This window comes from Pogoniulus pusillus, chromosome 8, assembly GCF_015220805.1.
Source record: "Pogoniulus pusillus isolate bPogPus1 chromosome 8, bPogPus1.pri, whole genome shotgun sequence".
Classification (NCBI taxonomy): domain Eukaryota; kingdom Metazoa; phylum Chordata; class Aves; order Piciformes; family Lybiidae; genus Pogoniulus; species Pogoniulus pusillus.
This window is the reverse complement of record NC_087271.1, coordinates 26,914,813-26,939,624: the sequence shown is the minus strand read 5'-3', so window position 1 is coordinate 26,939,624 and position 24,812 is coordinate 26,914,813. Positions and strand designations below refer to the sequence as shown.

The following is a 24,812-nucleotide window of genomic DNA, read 5'->3' as shown; positions in this document are numbered from 1 at the left end:
TGTGCAGAATACTTCTGGAAGATTGTCCTATCTCAAATACAAAAAAAGGGAGTAGAAATCTAGGACACTGCTAGGTAGATAATACTTCATTCCATCCAGAAATAACCATGGCTATATATAGAGAGGCTCATATTGGAAAGAAACAAAATGCTACATTAATGAATCCTTTAGCAATTTAAAAATTCAAACAGATTTTGGGATGTATTAGGCAATAATATCTACTCACATATAAAGTAGAAATGCCTGTTAGTGATATGTATTTGCTAAAATTATATTCATGTTTATAAGGACCTTGCCAGGCAAATTACATTTTTTCAAAGAAAAATTACATGCTCAGTGAGGGAAGAGAAATTACTGGAGGCATTTTTGCATTTGGTAAAGACTGGTAAAAAGATGATTTTCAGGAATTCAGAGTACAACTTCCTAGATAACTAGACAATTAATCTGAATGTACAACTACAAATGCATGAACAAATCGGGTGCTTTGAATGTAAAATGAACAGGTCTGGCACACTCCACTATGAAAACTGTTCCTCTATGTGCTAGTTTGAAGCTAGCTAGAATGTTTTGGTGAGAAGGATTAGATCACATGCTGTGGAAGGGGAACAGGATGATGTCTACTTCAATCATAGGCTTGCTGAGATGTATAAGAACAAGAATCCAAACATAGGTAAGGCATTTCTTCTTGGGGCATTGCCTGGGCTGCATTCCTCTCTAGCCTCTCTGCCATCTCCCTGATTAATCCACTTTGCTTCCTAGCCCCCTGGATGAACCTCCATTCTTCCTTGGGACTGGGGTAAGGTTGAGAGGGGTAGGGGGAAGGTGGAAGGGCAGTTGGGAGCCCCTCCTGGGGACTCTGGTTTCTGGGAGGGCTGTTGTGTTTCTGTATTACCTTTTACCTTGTATATTTCTGTATATAACAGTACATACTGTAAATATTTGCTTGTATATTGTGCCAGCTGTAAAATATAAGCTTCATTCAAATTTCCAGACCCAGCTGAGTCTAGCCTGGGTGATTTCCAAAGTGGGGGGGAGGGGGCGGGGAACACCCAAACCATCACACTCTAACAAACACATTTAAACTGCAAGAATGCTCTTGCAGACTGAAGGGAAAAATCGATGGGCAAAAATCCTGTTTCTATGAATAACTTCAGCTACTGTCAAACTTAAAACTTAAGCTACTGAAACAAAAGTAAAGCCAAACACAAACAAAACAAAACCAACTGGTCCTTCAAACCCCCACCACTTCTCCTGTTAGTTCTTAATTTGTGTTAATTGGCCTCATACAAGTAATATTTTTGTGATGTTTTCCTCGTTCAATCTGCCTTACATTTACAAACAAACTTCAGGAAAAAATCAGTGGTTGGCAGAAAGCGTGGAAAAGCATGAGGGCAATAACAAGGTGAGCATCATCTTGGGAAACCATAAAGTGATTCATCTCCTGAAGAAACACTCAAGACATTTTCAGAAAAATTAATCCCAGGTAATTTGATACCCAGAAGCAGATAGGTTATGTCATCCATTACAGCTGAATCTCATGCTGAGTTCCAGGAAATGCAGATAGCAAAAAGTGATGCACAAGTGGGCTTTTGCTGTGGGTGAATAGGGAAAATAAGGAAGGATTTTGCTTGGTAACATGGTGATAAAAGTAGGACTGCAGGTGTCTGCATGTTCTGGAATAAAGAAGGAAATGAGAAGTGGAAATAATGTATTCAAAGAAGCAGGAAATAATGAGGTAGAAACAGCTGTAATATTTCCCATATCTCAGTCTGAGTCAAAACTGAAGTGATGAAGTATTAGCACACTGCATGATCATAGAATCATAGAATCAACCAGGTTGGAAGAGACCTCCAAGATCATTCAGTCCAACCTATCCCCCAGCCCTATCCAACCAACTAGACCATGATATTCCACAGGGCATGGACAAAGGCCCAAGAACTGTAAATATAAAAGCAGACAGGTTAAAACCTGAGTTAATGCACTATATGCATACTAGCAGGGAGATGAGCAGCCAGGTTTGGGGTTTTTTTCAGCTCTAGATTTTTTTGGTTTTTTTGCTTGTATATTCAACTCTTTAGCACACAACAAAACTAGCAGAAAAATATATGCATTATTCATGCTATTTGTGGTAGACACACACTGTAGTATCAGTGAACAAGACTGGAAGTAATACTAGAGGAAAGAGGGGCCTTAAAGGAAGACACTAATCTCAGAAACCTCAGACTGTCACAATATTTTTTTTAAGGATTCTGTTATGATAATAGTTGGGATTGCAGAAAATGATTTCTGCACTATTCAGATAAATGACCTCACAGAAGGCTATTTTTCCCCCAGGAAATGAAGAATGGATAACACCAACCAGAATGGGAGTGAGCCATTTAAGAGCAAGTGGTGGAGCTTTACAATACGTTTTCCTGTGATTATCAACAGCCTGGACATAACAAATGTGTTATATTTCACAACAGAATTTACCTCACTTTGTGGCCAGCAGAGGTGGCAACTCATTTTAAACAGGAAATAGTATCACCCCCATCCCTTGCTTGAAAATGACTTCTCACCTAGAATTATCTGTCAATTTTCCCTTCTCATTTTCAGCTATCACCAGCCTCCAAACCTACAAAAGTCCATTTCTCCTTGATTCCTGTGCTCAGCTCTAAACTAATGTATTAGGAGTTACATATGCTTATCAAAGACAGACAGAATTCACGTGGAAATTAATGGCAGCCCGTGGAAGTTGCTTTATATCATTACATAACACATGCCAACACTGCTGTCACAGAACCCGGATTGCCTCATCCTTTGTCAATCAGAGTAAAGCATTAGTGTGGTGCAAAGATTATTTTTCTTGCTATTCTGACAGCAAAGTTCTGGCTGAAATACAATGGCACCAAGCAATAATCTATCAGATACAGCAGCTCCCCATTAATTTTATGACAATCTGATTGCCGCCTTTTTCGAACATGACTAGAAGTGATTTGATTCAAAATGTTACTTGCTCTTTAAAAATATGAATCGTTTTCAACCATGAGGAATCTGATGCAGTGGAGAGAACTTTGGTTCTCTTCGAAGAAGGACAGAACAGGACTAGACCATAAGAGAATCAGCCTGTTCCTCCACCTGTTCTCTCCTAAGTAAAAAGATCAACACTAATCACGGTTTGCCCCCATCAACCATCGCTGCTAGTGGTGATGACTAGGTGCACACAACACCAAGGACCAGCTGTAGCAGAAACATTGAGGACAACTGCAGGGTAGTTTCACCTGAATGGGAGATCCCATAGGATGTTAACTCTACTTCCAAGGCACTTTGCTGAAGGTCTTCTGTAAGAGGATTAATGAAGAAACATCACCTACTATGTTAGAGAAAATTACATTTCTCTGGCTTCTAACTAGAAAATGTTTAACCTCAAAAACACTGCAAAGGGCCTGTAATCAACTTTGGGAGACACTGGCACGGGAACAAATTAACTTTCTAGGCATTCACTCCACCTAGGCATGAAATCATGCAAGTAATGACATCAGAACGAAAATTAAAGACGCACATGAGCTCTGCCTGGAGACACAATTTTACTAGAGGTTCTTCTGGTTTGAAATCTATTTCCACTTGCTTTTCTAAGGCCTATCACCAAATGACTGGATAAGTACAATGCGTCCATCTTGGGGCTACATCGTGAATCCATTCAGGAACCAAACCTTGTGCAGAATAGAATAGAATAGAATAGAATAGAATAGAATAGAATAGAATAGAATAGAATAGAATAGAATAGAATAGAATAGAATAGAATCAACCAGTCCAACCTAGCACCCAGCCCTATCCAGTCAACTAGACCATGGCACTGAGTGCCTCAGCCAGTCTTTTCCTGAACACCTCCAGGGACAGCAACTCCACCACCTCCCTGGGCAGCCCATTCCAATGGCAAATCACTCTCTCTGGCAAGAACTTCCTCCTAACATCCAGCCTATACCTTCCCTGGCGCAACTTGAGATGTGTCCCCTTGTTCTGTTGCTGGGTGCCTGGGAGAAGAAAACAACCCCCACCTGGCTACAACCTCCTTTCAGGTAGTTGTAGAAAGCAATGACGTCAACTCTGAGCCTCCTCTTCTCCAGGCTGCACATCCCCAGCTCCCTCAGCCTCTCCTCATAGGGTTTGTGTTCCAGGCCCCTCACCAGCTTTGTGACCCTTTTCTAGACACGTTCCAGTATCTCAATATCTGTCTTGAATTGAGTAGCCCAGAATGCAGCAGCAGCCAGCTTTAGACCAGTCTCTCATTTCCTAAATCTCCAAGTTACACCTTCAAAGCTCTCCTAAATGGTGGTGTATTTTTGGAGAAGAGGTAATTTGATGATCTAGTGAAAGAAATGTCAGGCAGTGAAGGGCAAGTCAAATAACAGAGAATGCTGAAGAAACACATTGGTCTGCTTGGACAACAAGCACTGGATCTGAAAAGGAAGAAGTAACAGGAAATTGGATAGACATCGCTAAGCTTTTACAGGCCATGAATACAATGACATGAGAAAGTGCATTGTAACTAGAAAATGCTAATAAATCAATAAAATGAATCACACACAAAAAAACCACCTGAGAACAAAATTGTCAGTCATTGATCAACTCCGTAATATACTCTGTCATTAAATATAGGGCTACTGCTCTCGCCTAAAGGCCAAATTTCACCCTTCACCTTGGCGCTTAATTTCTGTTGTAGGATATTTGCCAGTGCTGACCTGAGCTTTCACTGTACTGCCTGGAACTACTTTGGGGTAACTTCTGTGCATGCAGTCAGGCATTTCACTGGAGTCTGAAGATATCTGAAGAAAAGCTTAGAAAATACTTCAGCTTGATGCACTCCACAAGTTATATAATTTCTTGACAAACATGAATCCTAGGCACCAGTACTCAAAAGAGCAAAAGGGGAAGGTGGTAGCATCACTGAACTAGAACCAGGGAAACCAACCCAAACCAACTTGCATCTTGGCTGGTGTAATATTAATAGAAGGCACTTGAGCAGTCTCTATGCTGTAGCAAGCAGGTTCTGTGTCCTGGAGAAATACTGGTCTAAGACCTGTGGCATTTCCATCAACTCCAAATCTGAAACTCTGTGTCCTAGCTATGAGAGACTCTTAAAGACAAATTCAAGAAGTTGTAATTTGAAAAATGATACTGTTACCTGTGGAAAAGAGGACTCCACTGCTATGAACAAGGTAAAGGCAGTAATGTGTACCCCTGGGGTTGGGGATAAAAATGGAAGATGAATTAATGTTATTAAGAGGGCAATCCCAAAACCACTCTAGTAATTTCTCTGCACTCGTTTTGGGAATTTTATTTAACATTGTATTTCTTTATCTAATAGGAATGTCAGCTGCTTTTCTGACAGGAGATTACTGCAGTCTCTGACTAGCTGAATAAAATAAAATATATCAAATGGAATACAAAAACAAAAACACAGATTGAGGAAACAAATACTGCAAATAACAAAATACTCCTTTTTCTCTCCTCCCCAGACTGACTTGGTTCTCATTTTAGGGAGCAGTCCCATGGACACAATTTACCAGAACTTTTCAATGTTGGTGGCAATGTCACTTACTGGTTTAGAGGGAAATGAGAAGTTACTTTTGATGAGCAGAAAAAAATTTACAGCTATTCCCATAGAAAATGTAGTCCATTGTTAGAGATACTTTAACTCTGTCCAGTTGAGCTCCTGGATGCACACAGAATCATAGAATCAACGAGGTTGGAAGAGACCTCCAAGATCATCCAGTCCAATCTAGCACCCAGCCCTGTCCAATCAACTAGACCATGGCACTAAGTGCCTCATCAGGCTTTTCTTGAACATCTCCAGGGACACCAACTCCACCATCTCCCTGGGCAGCCCATTCCAATGGCAAATCACTTTCAGCATAGTAAAACCAGTAACAGGCATGCAGTTTTTAATAGGACAGTCATAGAGGCCCTCTCACAGACTACAAAACACATATTTGGTAGCATGGATTAATGCATTCAGCCAGACAAGAGAGACTACTATCCCAAGAAAAGTAATTATTGCTGGTGCAATCTGCATCTGCTCTAGGAGTGTCTCTGAGCTCATTTCTTTCAGTGCAGCAGTTACACTAGTCCACCTGTTCCAGCTTGATCTGATAACAGATACCACAGATTAACAGCTCAAAAATGCATTTTAATCTAACAAAAAGCCTAAAAGCAAAGGTTCACGTGGTAATAACTTTCCACCAACTCAGAGAGCAATAAAAAGCCCAAACCCATGCATTCAGTCCACAGAGCCTTGCAGCAAAACCTGAAGCTGCCAAACACAGACTATGACAGATGGCCATGGGAGCAAACTTGGAAAGCAAAGGCTTTCAAGGAAGATGGCTGTGCTTTAAAACTAGCTAGTAATTGACATGACTGTCACTGTTAGGAGTCCGTCTCCTGAGCAAGTTCTAGCTGCTCTGTTTATGTGTGCACCCATGCATGCACGCATGGCTGTGTGTGTGGCTGGCACACCGCTTCCCTGAAGGGAAGTATTAATAGCCTCAGGTCAGCTCAGTGCTGTGCATCTCTGCCAGAGCAGCTATGCTGGGCAAGAGCTCAAAGAGCTGAAATCGCTGATTGCCAGAGCCAGCAGAAAACCCTTGTGTAGAATCAATCGTATGAGCAAAACCCCATTTCCACTACCACCTTCTACTCCGCGGTGTATTTTAGACACTAGCACAAAGTGTACCTTAGCCATCGACACTGCATCCAAAACTAGCAACACTTTGCTGCAAAGGATACCTCACATCTCTGTGAGAAATAGACTCCAGGTATAAACTCAGGAGGGTGATACTGAACTTCTTATGATGGAGAAGTAGTGGGAAGATATTTAGTGGGAGGCTATTCAGACAGGGTATTACTCTGCCAGCTGACAAAATGGAACACAAAGATGACACTTTGCTTGCTATTAATGCAAACCAGCCTATCCTTCATTTAGCAGCTATTACTGGCAAAAGTTATAATCCCATCATGGTAACAGAATGTAGTTTTCACCCAGAATAAGAGCAGTAAGTTCCTCTTTCTTTCCCTTGACCACAAGCCTTGCTCTCATCTGTTCATTATGCTAGAGAGCTCACTCTTCCTGTCATTCCCAGTGATTTGGTCTCATTCAAGTAGATACTACACTAAACCTCTCTGCTCTTTTCTTTGGTGGTCCAAATACTCCGTTCACTTTGTCTGGTGCATCTGCCACCTAACCCAAACCCAAAAAACTTTACCAACAGAAGTCTGTCTGTCCAGCTGGCTAAGTGCAAAACCAGAGTTTCTCTCTGTTTTTCCAAACAGTCTCCAGTAAATGTTCACCATGCCACATCTTTCATTTGGAGAGGCACTGCTCACACTTCTCACCCGGAAACCACAACTGTCACCTTCTCACAGGGAGCCTAATACTGTCTAATATAAACTTGCCCTTCCCTAGCTGTCCTCAAGAAAGTGGGAGAAGTCTCTGGAAATTACATATAACCAAGGTGGATGGCAAATCTATAACTCCAGGCACCTTTTCCAGTATAACCCCTAAGCTCTGTTCAGCAGATCAATCCAGCCCATGACTGTGCATCACAGACACTTATTTCTACCAGACCAGATTCTTTAGGGATTGATTTTTGATGGCACAGCTCACTGGCTGATAGCAATCTCAAGTCCCTTAGTCTGTTCTTTCTTTCGTTCTTTTGTTCTTTCTTTCCTCCCTTCTCTCTTTCCTTCTTTCTCTTTATTTCTTTCCTTCCCTTCCTTCCTTTCTAAAAAAGCCCCACAACAGAGATGCCACACAGGCAGCATGGCTTGAGTCACCACATTCAGGCTCTGTGTGGAGCAGATTTAATTCCTTTGTATAGACTACTCGAAGTATTTATCCTGGCACTTGACTTTTTCCTCATGAGACACCATGTGAGTTGTGGCAGCTCTAAAAACCTAAGCTAATTCCATATATACAGAAGGAAAAAGGCTGAGCTGGCAGGATTTAACTCAGCTGAGGACACACATGATCTGTGCTCCCTTCTTTCCTGTAAGGTTCAGAACAACCTGAGTGGTTTCAAGCAGACCTTGCAGCTTATTCTGATGGTTCTTTCTTCTCCTAGGCAAAATGCGGGCTGGAAAAAGGAAAAGGGCAGTGGAGACTCCAGTGATAATTTGTTTAGAGAGGTCTATTTCTGTAATATAAGGTGTGCTCCTGTGCTCACTTGGTGGTTAAAGTCTTCAGCAGGCATTTTATTTTCCAGTCTGTGTCTACAGCTCCCTGAGCCATAAATGTGAGCTCTAGCATAGCTAACAAACACTGAGGGCTGAGGGAACAGAAATCAGCTACCTTCCACACAAATCTCTTTCAAAAGTATAATATGCAATGCAATTGTCATTAAAAATGTTACATAGCAAATCTTTCTGCAATACTTCCAAAAAAAAGAGTTGTTCCTGAAAACTTCTACAGCAGAAGCAGAAAAGTGTCCAGGAGAATATATGGTATGTAGAGTTTTATTTCCATTATTATTACTGCAGTTATTATTATGTGATTGCTAAGGCTGAAATTATGGAACGGAGCAACTGATATAAAATAGTGTCTTAGAAGGGATATAAATGATAAATTACCATGAAATGGATGACCTTTTCTTAACAAAATATCCCATGAATTCTTAAGCTGTAACAGCGAATAAGATCCCAAAGGAAAAGACAGAATAGAAATCACAAATTAATCAGAAATTAAATACCAAAACAACTTCCTGACACAGTGAGTTCCAACTGCTGTAGCATTTTAGTTTCTTTAGAACCCAGTTCTTGCCAACAAGAGTATGAAACAAACATCTCTGAAGTAGAAGCCTTTGGAGAAGCTGGTGCTGGTCTCTTCTCACAGGTAATTGGAGACAGAACAAGGGGGAATGGCCTCAAACTGAGGCTGGGTAGGTTTAGATTGGAAAAAGTTAGGCACTGGGATGAGCTGCCCAGGGAGGTGGTGAAGTGACCCACCCTGGATGTATATAAGGGTCGTTTGGATGTGGTGCTTAGGGATATGGTTTAAGGTGGATCTTGTAGAGCAGGATTATAGGTAGGACTTGATGATCCTGAGATTTTCCAACTTGGGTGTTTCTGTGATTCTTTGAAGTAAGCTGAATGTAGCATGCAAGGTCACTGTCTGGCACCTATCATTTTGACATCAAGCCCAGTGTCATTTTTAAAGCTTCCCATCATAGTAAAGGTCATTCTACATCCATCAGTAGCAAAATTTAAACCTTCACAGGATGATTACTAGCTATACTTATTTGTAGTATTTCATACAAAAAATCTCAGCCCTTTGAAACGTTTTTAATTCCTATATTTGGAAAGAAACTAATATTAAAATATTCATCAAATTCTTTGCTTTCTTTGTGTGATTTAAATGTACTTATTCAAGTTTTATAAGAACATGGTCTCTAATGAATGGTACAAATCCTTCCCATGATTACTCTTAACACATTTAACAGCTCTGTTTTGCTGTTGTTGAAGTGGCACATGCCTTATCTTACAGTCAACATAGAATCATAGAATCAACCAGGTTGGAAGAGACCTCCAAGATCATCCAGACTAACCTAGCACTCAGCCCTATCCAGTCAACTAGACCATGGCACTAAGTGCCTCATCAGGCTTTGCTTGAACACCTCCAGGGACGGTGCCTCCACCACCTCCCTGGGCAGCCCATTCCAATGGCAAATCACTCTCTCTGGGAAGAACTTTCTCTTAATACCCAGCTTATACCTCCCCTGGCACAACTTGAGACTGTGTCCCCTTGTCCTATTGCTGGGTCCCTGGGAGAAGAAAACAACCCCCATCTGGCTACAGCCTCCCTTCAGGTAGCTGTACACAGCACTGAGGTCTGCCCTGAGCCTCCTCTTCTCTAGGCTGCACACCCCCAGCTCTCTCAGCCTCTCCTCACAGGGCTGTGCTCCAGGCCTCTCACCATCTTTGTCACCCTTCTCTGGACACTTCCAGTATTTCAACATCTCTCTTGAATTGAGGAGCCCAGAACTGGACACTGTACTCAAGGTGTGGCCTGACCAGTGTTGAGCAGAAGGGAAGAATAACCTCCTTTGTCCTACTGGTCACACTGTTCCTGATTCAAGCCAGGATGCCACTGGGACATCACACAGCCTGTATTTCTGTGCGTTATGCTATGTTTGCTCTATACTTCAGGTATTGTTGCTTTTTAATGCAGTTATGTTAGTTTGTTTGGAAAAAAAAGTGTATGAGGTCTGTAACATTCACTTAATTCATAGCTGGGATATTTCATTTGTGAAAACCTCCACTCGTTTCAGCTGAGTTCTACTACAGAACTTCTAGCAAAAAGACAAAAAAGAAACTAGACAAAGGCTGTATGATGTAGTGGTTATGGGTGTTACCTGTCTCCCCTCCCTAGGATTCACCCAAACTAAACTCAGCTGGCTGGCAGTTAAAGAATGATGCTTTATATTTATAGCTTATCACAATTTACAAGCATATATATATATATATACATATACAATACATTACAGAGATTTACAACTATATACAGTAATACACAAGTCAAAAGTAATACAGAAATACAAGACCCCTCCCAGCAGTTAGAGTGTCCAGGAAGGGCTCCCAACCACCCTTCCACCTTCTTTCCACCCTCTCCCTTATCTCAGAATCTCTCTTATATGCAGGGTGAAAGGTCAGCAAGAGGTGTTAGAAGCAGAATGATTAGTTGGAAATGTGCAGGTCCAGGCAGAAGATTTAACAGGGCAATAGCCAGGCAAAGATTGTCTTATCTCTGTTTGTGCCTTTGTTTTTATATGTCCCAGCAGAATGAATGGGAACTATAGACATCACCACATTTTCTTTTCACAGCCAGTAATCTAATTTCTCTCATTAAAATATTCCAATTAGCCTCAAACCAGCACATATGATCACACCTATACATGGCTGTGTCACAACTGGCAAGCAATTAAGGCTTACCTACTAAGGTATGTGGTACTAAAAATGTATTTCTTTGACATAAACACAGTATTGATAATTTTTCAAGCATGGTAGGATCTAAAAAAAAAAAAAAAACAAAACCACCCCAAAAAACCCAAACAAAACCAAAACTTAACTTGCACAACACAAGTCCCTTTTATCTTGTGCTTGTCACTATGCTGTGAGATACTTCAAGGTTCACGACACATAGGTTCTTTTCTTCCTCAGAACTCATTTTAGATAAAGCCATTAGCTCTCACAATTGCAGTTTAATGGAAGAATTTTAGGTCATCCCAGAACTTACCCTCTTCCAAGAATAGTTTTAATCTTTGTACAGGACTTGAATATACTTCTGATAATTACGTTTCAAGTGTTATTGCAGCTATATTTCAGGTCTTACGTACGTAAAAAAATGCTATATTATTTTAATACTGACAGTAGAGTAAAAATCTATTCAATATTCACCTTTCAAGAGGCACAATCAAATATCCAAGAACACTATTAGACTTACCTAGCATAAAGTTTGAAAATGCTAATGGGTTTTAAATTGATATCATAATTCTGCAGTTTAAATACACGATGTTCATTAATATTTCCAGAACTCTTTATAGAGTAGGAGTGGTACACAGGAAAATTGTATTTTCTATATGTGCGTCTTTTCATCTGCTTGTCCACTTTTGATACACAAGAATCATTACATCCCTGTGGACTGGAGGGTAAAGTTTGCCACAATGACCAAAGGTTTCAATTAGATAACCACTGTGGAGTAACATCTTCCATGAAAGCACACATGATAGGCATGACATTTCTTGAAGACAGATTTCACGGGTCCTATCACCAAAAATTCACAGGTATGAAGTGGAGAAAATAAGAGACAGAAAGGTCATCTTGCCAATATGCTTCCTTCTCACTGAAAGGTCAAAATTCATGTCTTTGATTGAGAGAGCAATACTGCAAAACAGCCACAGTCTCTCTGATCTGGGCACTGAAAAAGGAGATCAGATCAAATTTTGGAGGACTACTAAGGCTCTTCTTCTCTTGCAGGGAAGGAGGGCAGCCACAGGATGCAAACTGGAGAGCTATCTATTTCAGAAATATCTCAGATGTCACACCAAAACGTGTCCAGAAATAATGGGCCGGTATAGTACAACATTTCTCATCTGTTTATATTTCAAATATAGTGTGTTTACTGTACATAAAGTCAGGGTTTCCAAAGCTGTTGCTATAGCTACAAATCAGGGAAACCATAGCAACAACACTGTATTAGGTACAGCCTTAATTAGAGATTAAGTTCTGTCTGTCTTTGCATTTTATATTGAATATTCCCATACATTTTAGCCAGAGTAATATTTTTTTTCCAGATTCTTAAATAAGAAACATTTCATGCCATTATTATACTCTCGAGTCAAATACACAACACCCCTGAAACACACCTTTATGGCACTATTCTGATTCTCCTATGTCACTGTTTTCTACTTGAGGTGTTAGTATCGTCATATTTCTTGATCATCTTTAATGCAAATCATTGATCACTTCAGCCTTAAACCCCAAGCACTTGATTTGCCAGCATCTCACATGGTTTTCAAGTCTTGCCTTTCCTTTCATAGTATCATAGTATCATCAGGGTTGGAAGAGACCTCACAGATCATCGAGTCCAACCCTTTACCACACAGCTCAAGGCTAGACCATGGCACCAAGTGCCACGTCCAACCTTGCCTTAAAGTGCCCCAGGGACGGCGACTCCACCACCTCCCCGGGCAGCCCATTCCAGTGTCCAATGACTCTCTCAGTGAAGAACTTTCTCCTCACCTCGAGCCTAAACCCCCTCCCCCAGGAAGTAAGTGTGCAGAGATGGAGCAGGAAAGGTAGAGTTGTAGCTAACCTAGATTACCTAGCTTCCCCGTCACTTCAGATGACTGAATGGGCTGGTGGCAAATTACTCTAATTACTCTGTTCTGTTGACCTTGTATATGTACTATTAAAGCACACTGAGAAATGGGAATTGGAGAGCTCTGGAGTGCTGCAATCAGCCAGGCCTCAGAGCGGAGCCTCAGAGAAGCAGGTAAAGGACAATGGAAACAAAAATGTAAAGAAAAGAAGGAAGATTCTGGAAGCAACTGAAGAAGAAAAGGGAGTGCTGTTGGACAGCAGAAGAAACGTAGGATCCATCAGAGTGAGTCTTCAAAGGACACTCTGGAAGACTATGAACACATTCAACAGATGTGCAAAGATTCTCTCAACCATAAAGAAAGCCAAAATGAATTTCTTTAAATAGCCTGACTCCTATCATCCCCTCCATCACACCATTTTCTGTTAATTCCTTATGGTATAGTTTCCTCACCTTTTGAATCCTTGCCCGTTGATGGGATGGCAAAAGCCTTGGTCACATCTGTTTAGGGCACTAGCTGCACTCACATACTGGACCTCCTGCTTATCTTACCAACCACAGCAGCATAAGAAAAACTGTAGAGAGTAATATCTTAATTCTATAAAATGAACAGAAATCCAATGTATTTAGCAGACAGAAATGAGAGAGCTGTGAGTTTAATCTCTCTGGACAGTTGAGAACTTCTGGCTATTTTAATACAAAGGGCACACAAGCACTGCCTTTCTAAAGCAAGCTCCATTACAAAAACTGCAGACTGAGAAAGCTGTGAGTGTGAGTTGGGAGCATGAGCTGTATAGCAGCTTTTCACATGGGCAGCACAAGAAAAATTTCCTCACACAGGGAATAATTAAGTCAGAAGATAGTGCATCCACAATTAGCAAGGCATGTTCAGTTTCTTCATTATCATTTTAATTAGCAAATATTAATGTAATCTGCAAATACAAGAGGGAAAACAACTAAAATTACAAAGTTTGATGAGTCCTTCATGACCTAAGCTAAATTGAGACAAATGTCTTACTAATCAATACTGGCCACCAACTTTCAGGACATTCATTTCCATTTACTGTTAGAACCTCCAAGAGTGTTATCAAATTTAAGAATGAATTAAGGCTCCCACAAGCTACATCTAACCTCGAATGAAGGCAATGGTGAATAAACATGGATTAGCATGCTGCTCTCCTCTCCACTGATCAGTTCAGACTGATAGTGATCAAGTGACCGTGGCAGCTCTGCCTCATTCAGATTCCACACCTGCCACTGTGACAATAATGCAGAGACGTGCAGAACACACTGTCCTCTCATTTCTGCTGGGTCCTACTGTACTTAGGATAGACGGAGCCTTTCGAACTCAAGAGCAGCTCCTATTCACTTCACTGGAACTAGGATTCCCAACCTGACTCAAACAAGTTTACTTTTGGGTGCTTGCCCTCTTTCTGCTCTGTAAATAAGATACTTTGGTCTCTGATACACTTAGTGCTGCATCTTACGTGAACAACAATTAAAAGCTACAGAAGCTTAAAAGCAGCTGTCTCCTAAAAAAAATATAACCTCATCTCATTCTGATTTTCATCTAAAAACAACAATCAGCAAACAAAACAACTACAATAAAACCACATAAAGATAGAAAATAGAACAAGCAAAGAACCCAACCCAAAACCAACCAAACCTCCCAACCTGACTTGTCCAATAAGCTTACAGGACTGAGTGCCATAAAGTGCTATTTTAATCCTCCAGAAAAGCTGCTATATGAATTAATTTACTTCATTAATAATTCTAGTTTTAGAAACAAAAATAATAAGCAGAAAGTAGACATCTGGCAGTATTTACCATGACTTATAGTGCTATAAATGATAAGAAACAACTTCTAGAGTTATTTTGCTAATGTTAGCTTATATTGGAATTTTGCATATGTACATATATATGTGTATATATATATATATATATATTATAAATACCACACTAAGAAAGAGAGGAAGAGTGGGGAGGGAGAAGCAACACTACCCCCAAAACCCAGCAATGTCATTAGACATTTTGCCAACTAAGTTTTAAGCAGAAGTCTCTTTAAAGTCTAATTTTATCATACAAGTGTTTTTATCACACAGCAAGTACTTTGCAAAGTAGATGTAGGCCAAATTACTTTAAAATACAACCTGGACATTTTCTTCCCAGTTAAAAGGACTGAAAGTCTGAAACCAATCTGAAAAATTCTCTTGCCAGTGTAAATACCACTTCCCACTTCACCAAACGTGCTTTTGAGGCCAGCTTCCTGCTTTCTCCACTGCAGACTTGACCAAACCTTTCAAAACTTCAACAGCCATTTAAAAAGAACAGAAACATTGCTCGCTTTAGTTTTTGCACAAGGGGATCTGGAAAGAGACATCTGCTAGTCCAGTTTGCTATTCTCTTGACACCAAGTCTTACCTCTTGTGTTTTCACATTTATATATCCATAATGAGTTCTCAGAGGCTGCCTTTGACCATTAGAAAATGGTATCCATTTGACACTGGCTTGTCCAAAGCAGTTTAGGATCAAAGGGAAAGTTACTTCATTGGTAAGACGAACGATGATCAGACAGAGGAATGCTGCAACGAAACTCACCGCAACGATGGACTTTCTCTGTAACAAAAAGAGAAAACAGTAATAATTAAGAATTGTTCTTCATGAAAAATACCTATCTCCTATAGTAGAATAAAGGATAAGCACTTTAGAATGCTTTATGTGAAACTATTTTTGTGGTAGCTCTGATTGTTGCAGGAGCACAAGGAGACAGGTGACTGGACCATTTTGTTTCAATAAATTTACATTTCAGATGTTTTGAGAAATTTTTTTTAGACCAGGTTTGAAATTAATCCATTTTGAAAACCCAAACAAAGAAAAAAAACAAAACAAAACAAAACACAACTACAACCAACCCCATCAGACCCAAAAAAAACAAAAAACCATGGGGTTTGGAGATTTTGGAGGTTCAAGTTTCAAAAACTATCTACCAGTTTTAAATTTTATTTGTATTGGGGATGAAGATTTTATGTAAACATCCACAGCACAAATCCTATGAGGAGAGGCTGAGGGAGCTGGGGGTGTTTAGCCTGGAGAAGAGGAGGCTCAGGGGTGATCTTATTACTGTCTACAACTACCTGAAGGGAGGCTGTAGCCAGGTGGGGGCTGGCCTCTTCTCCCAGGCAACCAGCAATAGAACAAGGGGACACAGTCTCAAGTTGTGCCAGGGTAGGTACAGGCTGGATGTTAGGAAGAAGTTCTTCACAGAGAGAGTGATTTGCCATTGGAATGGGCTGCCCAGGGAGGTGGTGGAGGCACCGTCCCTGGGGGTCTTCAAGCAAAGACTGGATGAGGCACTTAGTGCCATGGTCTAGTTGATTGGTTAGGGCTGGGTGATAGGTTGGACTGGATGATCTTGGAGGTCTCTTCCAACCTGGTGGATTCTATGATTCTATCAGCCCCCCCTCAAAATTATCAGTACTCTAGATACACAACAAAGACAGAAGGTAAAAATCCCTCTGCAGCCACGTGCAAAAGTTTAGTGTGAAAAGATGATCACTACAGATTGTTTTCATTGTGTCTTTGTTTTAAATCATTCCTATGCAACAGAACTCATACTCAAACCTTAAATATTTTAGAATAGATGAAGTCAGGACAACATTCTGCCTCATTTCATGCTCATGAATTTACAAAGTGAGGCATTATTACATTGAATAAGATGACCTCTATTGTTAATAATGTAGCAGATCTGAAGCCTGTATTTAATTAGCCTTTGCTTTCCACCTCTAACCTATCCAATTGGTTAGATGGATGAACGTAAGCACAGAAAGGTATCAGCTCTTTTCACTGGGTAATTCTCCAGGCCACAGGAGAAAAACTTAGAAGAAATCTAATGGTCCCCTCATTTGTAGCTATTTTAAACATTCTGCACTCCATTACTTTAGACAAATTACTTCAGGCCAAAACCTGTTAGTTGGCACATGTAAAGGTTCTAGGTGTGATTATCATAAAGGTTATTTTTACATTTTCCCCGAGGGAATGGAACAATGATCATTTACAGGTGTTTCTACTGTACTTTAATTACACTCTAGCTTCATGCAATTTGCCACAGTTTAATCATTATCCCTCTGAACAGTAATATATACAGAAAATAGAAAGAAAGAAATTCAGTTCTCTAAGGACCTACATATGTATATAATTAGACTTAACAGCGGATGGCAGAATCTGGACACTCTAATTCTTGCTGACAAATATCACCAGCAAAGGGGAAGCAGCAGAGTACACATTTTAGGTGGCACATGCTGCAGAGTGGTGATGGAGGGGTGAAAGGTGAGCTCTGATTGCTACCATGTAAGAAAAATCTGTTCCTTGCCTAGAGGTTTATTTGACAGTCTACAGAAACTAAAATTCAAACTGTTTGGCAGAGGAGACAGCAATATTTAAACTGCAGACATAGTGGGAAAGATGTAGACAAAGTTTTGCTGAACGTGGGCACACAAGGCCTAAAGGCACTGCTGTCATGCTTGACTTCTGTTTCTGGACAAGAAAAGAGCAAGAAACACAAATTGCAAACAGCAACTTTGAGTGGATATTATTGTATTCCCACACACAAGAGTGAACAAAATAGTCCATTACGGAGGTCAACTGCACAGCTCTGTCTGTTTTGATGTATTAGGAGGGTGCAATTCATAAGAGAAAAGCAACGAAAGGCTGAGATGGAAAACTTGGCTTCGTGATGTCCTTGTGAGGAGAAAGGGTAAAGGATGACAAAAAGCAGCATTGTGGCAATGTGATTCAGAGAGCTACTGGCTGTGTAAAATAAAACCAAACCCAGCAAATCTTCAGAGGGCAGCACAGCAGCCACAGCCTAAGCACAATTCAGAATTCATGGAAGCCACTGCACTATTCATCAGCTGCATTATAACAGATTAACATTAAATTGCAATAAACTGGCTGGGGAGCACTTGTGTGTCACTTTTGCTAGTACCAGAGGAAGCAAGAAATATTTAACTATATATCAGGGCCTTGAAAGCACTAAGAACAGCCAGGAAGCATGGTGCAAGTGATAATCAAAAAGCAATGAGGAGGAGCATGTAACTAGTCATACTACTGATTGCAAATTAGAATGTAAATACTGCAAATATTTAAAGGGGAATCTAGAGTCCCATTCCACTACATGAGTATGTTTCGACCAAAACCACCACAGCAGGAAGCAGCAGCATTCCCTATATGATGCCACCACCTGATTTCCAATACTCCATCATCCTGATTTGTTGAATATATTTTCTGCTGCTTTTGTTTGTTTGTTTGAGTTTTTTTGCAGAGATATGTTCTGAACTTGAAGATTTTGCAGTCAACTTTGTGTGCTCATCACAGGAATCTGTTCTGAAGAGCCTTTGCCCTGAAAAGAACTCACATTGTGTAGCTAGATTTCCTGGCCTTCCTTAAGATGCCACCTGATTTTTATATTCCTTCTCTTTAAATACATTGTACTTCAGGAGGAAAGAAAGAAGTGTGCCCTTCTTCTGTTTTCTTATGCAAGAAAATATTGTTCAAAACAGAAAACAGCCTTTTTTAGTTTATGTTGCTTAGATAGAAAGCACCTGCACTAACTAGAGCAACACAATGAGGGAAAGAAGGAATTTTTACAGCAGAAAAGAAGCAAGGCATCTGTTATAACTCTTTCAGAAAAAAAACTATCTAGCCATACACAAACACAGTGTCTACTTAGCAACTTGCACAAAAGAAGCTTGTGTTAGGGATTTGGTTCTCCTATAATTGTTGTTAAAGGTGCAAAACTGCACAATATGCATTGTCTGAGGGAAAGGCTATTGCAAATTGTCATTTCACTGGCTCTATAAATTCCAGTGGAAAAAGCACCTACTTAGAATAATTTTAGCCTTCTTAAGCATCAAGCAAGGCAGTATGCTCTGTGGCCAAGAGTATTCTAAAGGGCACCTCTAAAAATAATTTGTTCTCTCAGGTTCCTCACTCCTTCACCTGCTCAAGAAAAAAACAAAAATTACAGGCATTATTTGTCAGTGTTTCTTGCAAAATCTCCCTTACTGCAGATGAATGGATTCTGTTATCTTTCATCTGGTGTAACTTATAATTTATCACGAGAGGGTTTAGGAATTCTGCATGGCATTAGGGTACAAGAGAACTATGCGGCTACATACATGGATGAATATCAGCCTCTAATTTGTCTCAAAATTTGTCTGCATCAACATTTTAAATACTTACACGTGTCACCATTTGGGAGAGCTAAACCAACACTAATTAGCAAGCCTGCACAGGGGAGGAAAAAAAAATCTGATTCGTTCCTAACTTTCAATTCTCATGAATGCAAATAATCTCCTAACAAAAGAAATACTTCTCTAACGCGGAAACATCCCCAGTACAAATCCCAGGCAGCCTTCATATTTTTCTAGCCAATTCAATGTAGATATATTGATGTTGCAAACATTTGAGTAAAAATCAGTTCTAATCATTTTTATACCTATTCAGTGAGGATGAAACAATAAGATGCATTTTAAACAGTTTCTTAGCTGGACAACTTACACAGTATATTAGCTTTTCTAACATTTTATTGTACTGTAATACATGGCTAGTCCAAATAATGAGAAGGAAATCATCACACACAAGATCCCCTAGCATAAGAGTAATGAAGTTCACTATCTGTTAATGACATTAGGTCTCAAACATTTTATTTATTAAACCATAAATTATCAAAGCAGGCACACTTCAGATCAGAGACCATCCACTTCAATACAACCTCAATAGGAATAGAAACCAGAGCAGTTGTTTTCAACTCTTTTTACTCAGTCCCCACAATGATACCATTCCAGTTATTTCTGATGCCTAGCTTGTTCTGCCTAGTGTGCATATCAAAATCAATAAGCAGTACACATGATTCATACTTCTGATAATTCATCTTATATTGATGTTGTTAAAATAAGAATTAAAGCATAAAAGTCATAATACTACAGTGGATAGAATTTAAATTAAAACTTCATGAAAGCAAAACAGTAACAACAGAGCTTTTGTGGGAGGGATGTATATATGCATTTGGCAACATGGTCCCAAGACTATTATAACCTTCATGCCACACACTTTTAGCTATTCACCAGTGCTACGGTGAGTCATTAGCTTCAGACTGAATGAGTTTTAGCAATTCTTCTTTAATAGTATCTTCAGAAGTATAAGTTGATGAGGCTACTTTTAACAGTGCAATAATGCCTGATAAGAATAATAAGACACAAATATTTTTGTGTGTGTTGGATACAGCTGTTTAACAGGGAGAAAGAAAGTAAATATTTGCAGCATAAGAGAACTTCACAAGTAGTAGATGTAACTAAGGTATGCAGTAAGCATCTTTATTGTACTTTCTAGACCAAGATCAACACTCAGCCACTTAGAATGACAGAGACTGTCAAACTACTATACAAGCAATAATTAATCCCCATCTAAGTGAGATTAACAGTGTATACTCATTTCATGGATGCATACATTGAAGCTGAAAGCAGCTTCCCTAAGATCACAAATAAATCGACAGAAACTGCTCCTAAACTTTTATTCTAGAACTATCTTGTTCCTTAGGTTTGTTGTTCCCATTATAGCTAGCTGCCTGTATTTGTTCAGTGTCAAACTTGAATAAGATACTGTGGAATACTCAAAAAACCCCTTAGCACCAGTGAAAGTTACACATCCCAAACATAAAATGAAAATAAATTCCTTTTTCAGGAGTCTTTTTTTTACAGCATTCATTTTTCTCTGTTATTTTCATGATAGCACTGCTCTTGGAAGGACAAATCAAAGGTAAAGACTTACATAAGGTTTTCGAGTCTCTGATATGACACAAAATGCAGTAATATTGCATTAGCTTCACAATACCCACCTTTGCAAGCATACTGAATAACTCAATTGCTTTTTTAATATCTCTGCACATTATACTACTTTTATTATAGAACTGGCTTTTTATTCAAGTATAATGCCAATTGAAAACAATAATGGCTACACTTACTGAGTTTGTTTCATTTTGTAGATTACTCTATGTAAAATGCAGGTTTCTCTTTTACAGTCTTGAGCATCCTCTTCAAACATTGCTTTCTTTTACAGCACAGCATAAAGTGAATTTCTCTGAGTGCGCTGGTTCAGCATACCTTGCTGATTTCACTGGTATTGGCAATAAATACGCCTCCCAGCGATTTCTTTTGTTCTGAACCTCCCTCTAACAGAGATGCTGGAGGGATACTCAGGCAGGGGTCCCTTTTGAAAGAGGGAGCAAGACTATATAGCAAAGGTCCTTTTAGAAATAGACATATGTCAAACAACATTTGCATAAAATTGGTAGTTGAGGATTTACTTTCTTCTCCTCCAGAGACTCTAGAAGTGAAATTTAACCTGAATATGCTCAAAGGCTCCACAGGAGATGGTTGTCAATGTTTCTCTCTCAGAAGGAAACAAAGCAGGCAAGGGGTTATATCAGAAGTAAGATGTGGTTTGGGTTCAAAATCCAGTAAAAATATGATGAAGGCAACTTTTCTTTTTTTCCCTGTAAAGGGGCACCTTTGTTAAACCAGAATGTAAGCATCCAGGAAGATGAGAAGAGCAGAAATAAAGTTCATTGATGGAGAATCATGGAAAGAAACATAGCATACATAAAAATAGAAGAGATACAATGAAAGAAACGTACAACTTTGAGTCTTCTCTACAGCCTAGAAAGTATTTCTTCTAAGAACATACTCTGAATCAGGACTTATTCATAGCTTGTTTGAGAAGCCATGAATAGAGGACCCATTACTTCTTGCATGCCTCCTTTGCAGGAGCTCTGGCCTTTTTTTAAAGGTAAGGCAGTTGAAGAACTCTCAAGAGCACATCTCACTTCACCTCTTTTATTGCTATCACAGGCTGAAAACCTGTTACATCACTCAGTTTTCACTGTGATTCACAATGCAGCCCCATATGAAGGGCAGTGTATTTAGCTTCATAACAGCTCAGCTGTTTTTTACAGCAAAATAAAACATATCCAAAGACCTCCTTCATTAAAGCAAAAAACCTGCAGAGCACTCAGCAATGAGCAAAACTAGGGATCAGCCTAGTATTGTCCAAACAATGATGCAGCAACGGTTAGTGTCAGTGCCTATGTGTAGGAGGATTTTTGCTACTGACATTTAGTCTCAGCTAACTGCATAACTTTATTATGTATGGTATTCCCATCAGAAATCGCATACATATTTGTGTAATTATATGACATTATGTCAGGTGAAGAAGTTTCAAGAACTGCTGAAGCAGTATGTATATGCATAAGAAATTCCATCATTTGAAAAGTCCCAGAGATTCTAAGTCCTTCTGCAAAGCATTGCCAGCTTTCAGGAATTAATCTGTGTCACTATTTCCTTGGTGTACAATCAAAGCCTGATAAGAAGGAGCATTTTGTCTGTGTGTGTGTGGAGGTATTCTTATCCACTTTGAGCTCCCTGTACCCTATAATGATTGCTTCTCCCACTCCTTTCCTGCTTACTCAAAGCTTAATTTGTGTTTCCTTCAGCGGTCCCGTCTTGTCTAGGTTTCCCTATGTAAACAGGCTTCACCCCCAACAGGGCACAAACACATCATTAACACAGCTCCAATCCACGAAGTCACAGTACCACCAAGCCTACCTAAACTTCTGAGCAGGGCATGACTTTAGTCAGTCTGCTCCTTCATTTTCATATTTTACCTTGCAACTGAAAACTGTCCAGTAGCTTAGAAGGCCTAACCATTAAAATGCTCATGGCAGAGAAGCACATTTTAGATAAGGTTTGTTGATTTTTCATTTAGGAGATCTGTTAAGAATATTTAGTCTAAAACTACTGTTAGTGATTCATTGATGTCCTTCACAACTAGGGTGAATTTCATCAGTAGCAGTAGATGCATATTATATAAACACTGAAGTACTCTGTGTATGATTAAGTAGTAGTAAAAAAAAAAAGATAGAAAGTAAGCCCCTGCAGTACAGCTCTCAAATGGTGGTTGTTGGGGTTTTTTTTTCACTCTGGATTATTGCCCAGCTCTTATCAATCGCTTGGCAAGCTTTCAGAGGCACACACAGGCTGACGTGCACCTCCCTATAATAGAACTGCTGGTACAAGAATTTGTGATCTTTCAACCTGGCAGTTGGTTGTTACTACTTATTGAAGTACCACCTGATTGTAGCTATTTTTCACCTGCTGAGAAAAAGTTCAAAGCAAAACCATCCACATGTGGCTATTAACTCTTACTCAGCCAGGTACACCTCACAGAGACGACATCTCTCTAGAAGTACATAAAGGTTCATGATAGGCAACGGCACAGGAATGGATCCCTAATTGCTCTGTTTTCACAAGCATTCCAAAAGACACCCCAGAGCTGCCAACACTTCCTCCAAAAATTCCTCTCAAAAAGTTGACTCTTTCAACCAAAACTGCACTAAAAAAATCATATGGGGATATGGGGCTTTGGGAGTCAACAGCCAAGAGGATGAAGATGGATACAAAGACAGTTAGAGTACTCTAAAAGGAGATGAGGATGATGGCTCTTACAGCTTAGAGCCAAGATCCCTCTGCATTACAACCTCCAGCATTAAAGAGAAAAAAAGGGCAATAGTACTCAGTGATTCCCTTCTGAAGGGAACAGAGGGCCCTGTATGGCATCCAGACCCATCCCACAGGGAGGTCTGTACTGGGGCCCAGGTATGGGATATCGCAAGGAGGCTGCCCAAGATAATTCATCCCTCTGATTGCTACCTGCTGCTGGTTGCTCAGGCTGGCAGTGATGAAATTGACATAAAGGGTACCAGGGCAATTAAAAGGGATTTCCAAAGTCTGGGCAATTGATCTGTGGGGTAGGAGCACAGGTGGTGTTCTCCTCCATCCCCACTGTGGCAGGGATGGATGCTGAAAGGTACAAGAACACCAGTATTATCAACACGTGGCTCAAGGGCTGGTGTCTTAAGAGAAAGTTTAGGTTCCTTAACCATGGGGCAACCTTTACTGCCCCTGGTCTGCTAAACTCAGATGAGGTCTAACTACCAAAAAAGAGCAAAAGAGTTCTAGCCCATGAGTTGGCAGCCCTCAATGAGAGGGCCTTAAACTAGGTTTGAATGGGGTAAGAGGTGGAACCAGGCTCTCCACAAAGGAAGCTGAGGGTAGTAAGACTAGAGATGAGGAAAAGGCAGAGGTGCTTAACACCTTATTTACCTCAATTTTCAATAGCTAGTCAGGTTGTCCTCAGAACAGCTGGCCTCCTGAGCTGGTAGGTGGAGTCAGGAAGCAGAATGGCCTCCCTATAATCCAGGAGGAAGTAGTTAGGGACTTCTTGAGCCTCTCAAGTCTATGGGACCAGATGGGATCCATCCTAGGGTGATGAGATGAGCTGGCCAAGCTGCTCTCCATCATTTATCAACAGTCATGGATGACTGGAGAGGTCCCCGAAGGCTGGAAGCTGGCCAGTGTGGTGCCTATCCACAAGAAGGGTCAGAAGAAGGACCCAGGAAATTACAGATCTGTCAGCCTGACCTCAGTGTCACCCAAGATAATGGAATAGATCATCCTGAGTGCAATCACAGAGCACCTACAGGATGGCCAGGGGATCAGACCCAGCCAGCATGCACTTATGAGGGGCAAGTTTTGCTTGGCCAATTTGATCTCTTTTTATGACCAGCTGACCCACACAGTGGATGTGAGGAAGGCTGCAGATGTAATCTACCTGGATTTCAGCAAGGCCTTTGACACTGCCTGCCACAGAAAACTCCTGGCCAAGCTGGCAGCCCTTGGCTTGTACAGGAGCACTCTGTGCTGGGTTAAGAACTGGCTGGATGGCCAGGCCCAGGGCATGGTGATGAATGGTCTAGTTGCTTGGATAGGGCTGAGTGACAGGTTGGACTGGATGATCTTGGAGGTCTCTTCCAACCTGGCTGATTCTATGAACAAAAGGCCAGACTGAT

The 24,812-nt window shown here is 40.3% G+C and overlaps 1 protein-coding gene across 13 annotated transcripts in view; it reads right to left on the bottom strand.

Annotated features, from left to right (window-relative positions):
* The window catches only part of ST6GALNAC3 (ST6 N-acetylgalactosaminide alpha-2,6-sialyltransferase 3), a 295,901-nt gene that overhangs the window by 131,479 nt on the left and 139,610 nt on the right, over positions 1 to 24,812 (bottom strand). For 12 of the 13 annotated variants that reach the window (XR_010303108.1, XM_064147848.1, XM_064147851.1 and 9 more), the window contains one exon: positions 15,272 to 15,466. Coding sequence is in view for 12 of the 13 variants with exons in the window: in XM_064147848.1 (XP_064003918.1) it covers positions 15,272 to 15,466 (195 nt within the window). In the remaining variant the exon portion in view is untranslated. The remainder of the gene's footprint in view (positions 1 to 15,271; positions 15,467 to 24,812) is intronic. The other variant, XM_064147855.1, reaches the window with a different exon arrangement.